This window comes from Larimichthys crocea, unplaced genomic scaffold, assembly GCF_000972845.2.
Source record: "Larimichthys crocea isolate SSNF unplaced genomic scaffold, L_crocea_2.0 scaffold322, whole genome shotgun sequence".
Classification (NCBI taxonomy): Eukaryota; Metazoa; Chordata; class Actinopteri; family Sciaenidae; genus Larimichthys; species Larimichthys crocea.
The window spans coordinates 108,471-117,328 of record NW_020854246.1 but is presented as its reverse complement, the minus strand read 5'-3'; the positions used below and the strand labels follow the sequence as shown (position 1 = coordinate 117,328).

Here is an 8,858-nt window from a genome sequence, read left to right as displayed (position 1 = left end):
GGTGATGTTGTGTTGTACGGTGGGTGTACCTGATGCTGTGCGGTGTGATGTGTGGATGTACAGGTGTGGTGTAACTGGAGTGCTGGTGCGTGTGATGCTGTGGTATGTACGGTGGGTGTACCTATGCGGTGCGTGTGATTGGTTGTTTTGTACAGGTGTGGGGTACCTGATGCGGTGCGTGTTGATGTGTGTTTGTACAGGTGTGTGTTAACTGAAATGGCTGTGCGTGTGATGTGTGGTTAATGGTACAGGTGTGTGTACCTGATGCTTGTGGCGTGTGATGTTGTGTAGGTACAGGTGTGGGTGTACCTGAGCCTTTGCGTGGGATGGTGTGTATGGGTACAGTTGTTACCTGAGGCTGTGCGTGTTATGTGTTTGTACAGGTGTGTGGTATCCTGATGGCTGTGCGTGTGAAGTGTGTGTATGTCGGTGTGTGTACCTGATGCGGTGTGTGAATTGGTGTTGTTGTACAGGGTTGTGGGTGTAACCCTGATGCCTAGTGCGTGGGAGGTGTGTTTTGGTAACGAGGTGTTGGTACCTGATGCGGTGTGCTGAGGGTGATGTGTGTGTTTGTACAAGGTGTTGGGGTGTACCTGATGCCTGTGCTGTGATGTGTGTTATGTACAGTGTGTTTACTGATGGCTGTGGCGGTGATGTTGTATGTACAGGTGTGTGTAACCTGATGCGGTGCGTGTGATGTGTGTTTGTCACAGGTGTGTGTACCTTATTCACTGTGCGGTGATGGTTGTGTATGTACAGGTGTGGTGTGTACCTGATAGCCTGTGCTGTGGTGATGTGGTAATGTACAGGTGGTGTGTAGCCTGATGGCTGTGCGTGTGCTGTGTGTATGTACAGGGTGTGGTGTACCTGATGCTGTGCGTGTGATGGTGTGTATGTACAGGTGTGTGTGACCTGATGCTTGCGTGTGATGTGGTGGAGGTTAGCAGGGTGTGTGTACGATGCTGTTGCGTGTGATGTGTGTTGTAACAGGTTTGTTACCTGATGCTGTGCGTGTGAGGTGTGTTGTTGTACAGGTGTGGTGTACCTGGATGCGGTGCGGTGTGATGTTGGTGGTTTGTAACAGGTGTGTGTGTACCTGATGCTGTGCGTGTGATGTGTTTGGACAGGTGTGTGTACCTGATGCTGTGCGGGTGATGTGTTGTGATGTACAGGTGTGTGTAACTATTGCGGGACGTGTGGGATGGTGTGTATGTTACGTGTGTGTAACCTGATCTGTTTGCGGTGTGATGTGTGTATGTTACAGTGTGTGTAACTGATGCTGTGCGGGGGTGATGTGGTGTATGTACGGGTGTGGTGTACCTATGCTGTAGTCGGTGTGATTGTGTTTTTGTACGGGTGTGTGGTACCTGATGCTGTGCCGTGTGATGTTGTGTATGACGGGTGTGTGTAACCTGAATGCTGTTTGCGTGTGATGTGTGGATGTACGGGGGTGTGTACCTGATGCTTGCCGTAGTGATGTTGATGTTTGGTACGGGTGTGTGTACCTGATGCTGTGCGGGTGAGGGGTGTTTGTAAAGGGTGTGTGGTACCTGATGCTGGGCGTGTGATGTGTTTTGTACGGTGTGTGTACCTGATAAGCTGGTGCGTGTGATGTGTGTTGTACGGGTGTGGTGTACTGATGCTGTGGCGTGTGATGTGTTTGTACAGTGTGGTGTACCTGATGCTGTGCGTGTGATGTGTGGTTTCCCTCTGTTGTCGGGAGGAGTACTGACAGTGGGGGCGGGCTTTCTTTAGATACGTCATCCTGAGAGAGGGCATCACACTTCGTACACACCACCACACCACCACAGCAGCACACACACACACAACACGCACACACACCACCACAGCACACAGAACAGTGTTAGTTGCATGTCTTGAGCGCTGCGCGGTGGTCACCAACGAACAACGCCCAAAAACCATCTGTGAGTGAGTGAAAGGACAGGAAGTGGATTGGAAAGGACAGGAAGTTAATCTGGCAGGTCTGTGTTACTGAGTTGGACAGGAGAGGATGGTGGGTGGTGGGGGGAGAGGTGAGGAGCCATGAGAGGGGTAGAGAGAAGCTAAGCTGGCCGTTACCCTTCCACAGAGAAGGAGGTGGAGGGAAGAGGAGAGGAGGAGGAAGGCTGCAGGAGGCTCTGCTGGGAAGGAGGAAGAGGAGGCGTCTTTCTTCTTCTGCAAGAAGGCGCCGGCCGACGCCGAAGTCATGTGGATACACGGCTGCAAAGTTGGAGGGGGGAGAGATGAGGGTGGGACGGGAGAGGAAGGAGGAGGGGGCAACGCCACAGCATTCAGGTACACACACATCCTGTACTACCCAACATCACACGTACAACCTCAGGTACACACACCTGTACATCACACACCTCACACGCAAGCACAGTTACACACACCTGTACATAACACACATCACACGCACAGCATCGAGTACACCCACCTGTTTACAACACACATCACACGCACAGCATCAGTACCACACACCTGTACATACAAAACACATCACACCGCACAGCATCAGTACACACACCTGTAAACACACACACAAACGCACAAGCATCAGGTACACACACCTGTTACATACACACATCACACGCCCAGCATCAGGTACACACCTGTTTATAACCACACACACCACGCACAGCATCCGGTACACCACCTGTACACACTACACCAATCACACGCACACAGCATTTCAAGTACCCAGAACAGGTACACAAGTACCCACACATCCACACGCACAGCATCAGGACACCACACCTGTACATTACACACATCACACGCACAGCATCCAGGTTACACACCCTGTACATTACCACACACACACGCACAGCCCGGACACACACACTGTACATACACACATCACACGCACAGCATCAGGTACACACACCTGTACATACACACATCACACGCACAGCATCAGGTACACACACCTGTAAACACACATCCACACCGCACAGCATCAGGTTACACACACCTGTACATACCACACATTCACCAGCACCGCACACGCACAGCATCAGGTACACACACCTGTACAAACACACATCACACGCACAGCATCAGGTACACACACCTGTACATACACACATCACACGCACAGCATCAGGTACACACACCTGTACATACACACATCACACGCACAGCATCAGGTACACACACCTGTACAAACACACACACCTGTACACACTGCTGTGTGATGTCATCTGTGTTTTTACTGGTTCAGATTTTGGGGGCGGAGCATCATCACGTAGCATCTCTGACCCAGACCAGGACCTGGACCGAGAGGTACCTGTCTGCCTGTCTGTCACTCTGACCTGTCTGTCTGTACCTACCTGTCTCACTGACCTCTCTCTCTCTGTACCTGTCTCTCTGAGCTGTTTGTCTCTCTCTGTGCGTGCGTGCGTGCGTGCGTGTGTGTGTGTGTCTCTATCTCTCTCTGTACCTGTCTCTCTCTCTGACCTGTCTGTCACTCTCTCTGACCTGTCTGTCTCTCTCTATGACCTGTCTCTCTGTCCTGTCTCTATGACCTGTCTCTCTGACCTGTCTGTCTCTCTCTATGACCTGTCTCTCTGTCCTGTCTCTATGACCTGTCTGTCTCTGACCTGTCTCTCTCTCTCTGACCTGTCTCTCTCTCTCTGACCTGTCTCTCTCTCTCTGACCTGTCTGTCTCTCTCTCTGGACCTGTCTTTCTCTGACCTGTCTGTCTCTCTCTCTGGACCTGTCTCTCTCTGACCTGTCTCTCTCTCTCTCTCTGACCTATCTCCCTCTCTCTCTGGACCTGTCTCTCTCTGACCTGTCTGTCTCTCTCTGACCTACCTGTCTCTCTGACCTGTCTCTATGACCTGTCTGTCTCTCAGCCGGACTCGGACTCCACCAAACACTCGACCCCGTCTAACAGCTCCAACCCGAGCAGCCCGCCCAGTCCGAACTCGCCACACCGCAGCCAGCTCACCTTGGACGGCCTGGACATGGAGCCGTGAGGCCCCGCCCCCTGGACACCTGAGGGGAAGGGGCTAAATGAACCAATCAGGCTTCAGACTGAGTTTAAATTTTACTTGATTGAATGATTTTATTGTGGCGGGGTGTGTCTGAGCTTCCTGCTGCTTTTATATTTGTTGGATTTTACCTGCTGGGAAGCCCTGCCCCCTGGTTTTAACCCCGCCCCTGCTGATGGCTGCTGTGTGTTTGACCTTTGACCTTTAGTCTGATTGGCTCTGTGGGACCAATCGCCTCCTCTTCTCCTTTATTAAATAACTTCCTGTTAGCAGCTAAGCTAACTGTGGCTAACTTCCTGTCTGATGAGAAAACACTGAATGAATTTAAGTCTTTATGTTGCACATCGTCACGTCGTTGTAGGACAAAAAGAATCTTTGATTTTTCCTGTTGAACCCCCCCGAACCTGCAGGTGGAGCCAGGTGAGCCAGGTGAGGGGGGTGGGCACACCTGAACACTACTGCTTCCTCCAGAATCACCTGTTAACCAATCTTTGTAACTATGAAACATGTTAGCGGCCAATAAAATAATCTGAACCTGAGAGAGTGTCTGTGTGAGGGGAGAGGGAACACCTGGAGAGGAAACACCTGGACAGGTGAGAGAGGGAGAGCACCTGGACAGGTGTTTAATGTCTGTATAAAGTGTTTTTACTGTCCAATCAAATTTGAAGGTTATGACCTCATCGGGTCTGAAGAGTAACAGAACTGGGCGTGTACACAGAGTAACCGGGTCAGGCTCACAGACTGTAGGGCTGTGTCCGAAATCACTCACTCATTCCCTACTCCCTACTCCCTACATAGGGAAATAAATGTAGTGGACTATATAGTGAGCTTAACAGAAAAAATGTTCGGACACTTTCGGACACTTCTCTTGGCGCCGGTAATTACGTCATTGCTGTCGCACAATTAAAACGTACCACATTAACGTCGTCTCACATAATTCTTGTCCATTTACTACTGCATTTTTATTAAATTAGAGTCTTTTGATTACTGTCCTGTATGTTTTATTTTCGTGTTTTGTTTTCTATTTAAGCATCATCCTCATCCTCTCATCCATCCGCCGAAAAAAACATACACCGTTATTTTAGAAAACTCATGTAGCGCTATAGAAATGCCATCTACTGTCAGTCTGGCTGTTTGTGTTTTATCAATAATTCAATTATTTACTTTTTATTTACTTTTTTATTTCAATTTATTTCCTTTCCGCGCCCAGAGAACTTCTGGCAATGCATGATGGGATATCTTGCTTCGGTTAGTGACCATCGGATGTTCACTACATTTCGCGGTGAATTGTGGGATACATGCAGTGCACTATATAGTGGACACTAAACATTCGGACACCACTACAAAATGGCGTGGTCACTATATAGTGCACTACATAGTGGTTAGGGAGCGATTTCGGACACAGCCTAGGTCTGATAAGGTTTCATTGAATGATGTAATAGTTTCAGGTCACCTGTTGTGTGAGGTGGATCCTAATTGGTGACAAACCTTCCAGTGCAGGTGAGATTCGTCGTGATCAAGCTGCAACCTTCATGCCTGTGATGTGAAGTCAACACAGGAAGTGAAACACAACCTGCAGTTCCTCTAACGTCCACTTGAGGCTGGCTCCAGAAGTGAGTCAGTCTCCATAAGTCCCCATGTCCAAATGTCCAACTTCACAGCAGAAATAAACATGTTTACAGCCTGGTACAAAAAACAGTTTTGGTCTCTGTAGCTAATTTCCCCGTTCATGACAACTGTACTGAGGGTGAATTTATATACAACTCACCTGTTCACATTATATTAAGGCTTAAAGTTATGCAGGGTTAAGAGCGTGGACGCTTTGACTGACAGGTGGGCGTGGCCACTCAGCCGCCTCAGGTCAGCTGATGATCCTATGACCATATTTAGATCAGTCTGGAGGAGGAAGAAGCAGCAGGACTACAAACATGGCGGCATCCAGCGCTGCATAACGGTGACTGTCAGTGATGAGGCGTAAATATGACGTCATCATTAATGTTTACGTTTGTGTGTGTGTGTGTGCGCGCGCGTGTGAGTGTGTGTGTGTGCGCGCGCGCGCGTGTGTGTAAACATTAACACTGTGTGAACAGCAGATAGCGCCTATGACATGACGTCATCCATGTGTGTCAGGTGACCAAGCAGGAAGAGACAGAGCTCCGAGGATCAAACAGTCTGTGAAGACTTTTAATTTGAAAGGATCAGCACGAAAGAAGGTGAGCTAACAGGCTAACACACTGCTAACGAGATGCTAACAGGCTAACACACTGCTAACGGAATGCTAACAGGCTAACACACTGCTAAAAGACTGCTAACGGGAATGCTAACAGGCTAACACACTGCAAACGGAATGCTAACAGGCTAACACACTGCTAAAAGACTGCTAACGGGATGATAACAGGCTAACACACTGTTAACAGGCTAACACACTGCTAACGGGAATGCTAACAGGCTAACACACTGCAAACGGAATGCTAACAGGTTAACACACTGCTAACAGACTGCTAACGGGAATGCTAACAGGCTAACACACTGCAAACGGAATGCTAACAGACTGCTAACGGGATGATAACAGGCTAACACACTGTTAACAGGCTAACACACTGCTAACAGACTGCTAACGGGAATGCTAACAGGCCAACACACTGCTAACGGAATGCTAACAGGCTAACACACTGCTAACAGACTGCTAACGGGAATGCTAACAGGCTAACACACTGCTAACGGAATGCTCACAGGCTAACACACTGCTAACAGACTGCTAACGGAATGCTAACAGGCTAACACACTGCTAACAGACTGCTAACGGGAATGCTAACAGGCTAACACACTGCAAACGGAATGCTAACAGACTGCTAACGGGATGATAACAGGCTAACACACTGTTAACAGGCTAACACACTGCTAACAGACTGCTAACGGGAATGCTAACAGGCTAACACACTGTTAACAGACTGCTAACGGGATTTTAACAGGCTAACAGATTGTTAACAGGCTAACACACTGCTAACGAGATGCTAACAGGCTAACACACTGCTAACAGAGAGCTAACACACTGCTAACGGGATGCTAACAGACTGCTAACAGAGAGCTAACATGCTAACATGCTGCTGATTGTGACACAAACGTGGAGACAGAAACAGTCATGTGATTAAACTCATGTGATTAAACTCATGTGATTAAACTCGTGTGATTAAACTCGTGTGATTAAACTCAGATTATTCAGATCGTTTTGAAGGGAACAGAGAACATCTGCAGCTCAGGTCAGTTTAAAGATGTTAAAGTTTACCAGGTTTAATTAACAGGTGAGTTAATGAAGCACAGACAGACTCACCTGTCACCTGTGCACTGAACACAGACTGACCATACTAACCATGTATTATATGTTTGTACAAGAGTCTATTATATATATATATATAGATATATATTATATATAGAAATTATTAGATATATATATAGTATGTATGCACACCTTGCACAGTCTAAGACACATTTCTTGATGGACGCTGTAATTAGTTTGTGGTGCCCTCAAATAAAAATAACAGATAATTAAAATAAAACATTTTAATTTTGTTTTCACAGTATTGATCAGGTATCGTGTATTGATGATGTATTGATCAGGTATCATGTATTGATGATGTATTGATGATGTATTGATCAGGTATTGATCAGGGATCGTCTGTCTTTACAGGATGGATGATGTATTGATGATGTATTGATGATGTATTGATGATGTATTGATCAGGCATCGTGTATTGATGATGTATTGATCAGGTATTGATGATGTATTGATCAGGTATCGTGTATTGATGATGTATTGATGATGTATTGATGATGTATTGATCAGGTATTGATGATGTATTGATGATGTATTGATCAGGTATTGATCAGGGATCGTCTGTCTTTACAGGATGGATGATGTATTGATGATGTATTGATCAGGTATTGATCAGGGATCGTCTGTCTTCACAGGATGGAGGATGATGAACTTCCGTCAGCGGATGGGTTGGGTGGGCGTGGCTCTCTACCTGATGCTCAGCGTCATGGCGGTGTATTACGTCTTTGAGGTACACAGCTTCAGTTTGGAGCACGTGCAGAGAGGCGGGGCCAGCCCCTCTGCCCCGCCCCTCGTCATCAGCTGGTCTCAGAGCATCAGCGCTCGCCTGCCACCGCTTCCTGTCTGGATGTGGGCGTCTGTCTTCCTGCTGCCGTACCTGCAGCTCTTCCTCTTCCTGTTTTCGTGTACGAGAGCTGACCCCAGAGCGCTCGGTTACTGCGTCCTTCCTGTCTGCCTTGCCCTGCTCTGCAGCCGCCGCCGGCACGCTGCCAACAAACAGGCCAATCAGAGAGGCCCGCCACTCATCCACACATAGGGAGGTGGGCGGGGCGGGGCTGGGCGGGGCAGGGTGGAGGCGGGCGGGGCTGGGCACAAAGCTGTAAAACTGTGATGTCATTTCCTGTGTGCCTTTTTAAAACTGTTTAACACACAACTCTGCCCTGAGCACGGACTGTCAGGATGAACCCTCTGCCCTGAGCACAGACGTCAGGATCTACACTGCCCGGCACGGACTGTCAGGATGACCCTCTGCCCTGAGCACGCAGGACTGTCAGGATCTACACTGCCCTGGCACAGGACTGTCAAGGCTGAACCTCTCTGCCCTGAGCACAGACTGTCAGGATCTACACTGCCCTGAGCACAGACTGTCAGGATCACCTGCCCTGAGCAACAGCCTGTCGATGAACCTCTGCCCTGAGCACAGACTGTCAGGATGAACCCTCTGCCCTGAGCACAGACTGTCAGGATCTACACTGCCCTGAGCACAGACTGTCAGGATGAACCCTCTGCCCTGAGCACAGACTGTCAGG

At 48.6% G+C, this 8,858-nt stretch overlaps 1 protein-coding gene and 1 long non-coding RNA gene across 3 annotated transcripts; both read left to right on the top strand.

The window, feature by feature from the left end:
* Nucleotides 1–2,853: 2,853 nt before the first annotated feature.
* On the top strand, nucleotides 2,854–4,534 carry LOC113744941 (uncharacterized). 2 transcript variants are annotated; one of them, XR_003461909.1, is made up of 3 exons: nucleotides 2,854–2,877; nucleotides 3,224–3,285; nucleotides 3,858–4,534. It is a non-coding gene; the product is annotated as an uncharacterized LOC113744941 (long non-coding RNA). The 2 variants fall into 2 exon arrangements; XR_003461910.1 differs by lacking the exon at nucleotides 2,854–2,877 and adding an exon at nucleotides 3,037–3,063.
* A 3,438-nt stretch (nucleotides 4,535–7,972) lies between these two features.
* Nucleotides 7,973–8,365, top strand: tmem251 (transmembrane protein 251). Its single transcript, XM_027276166.1, has one exon. It carries the CDS (start codon nucleotides 7,973–7,975, stop codon nucleotides 8,363–8,365), a length of 393 nt encoding a protein of 130 aa, XP_027131967.1.
* Nucleotides 8,366–8,858: the final 493 nt, after the last annotated feature.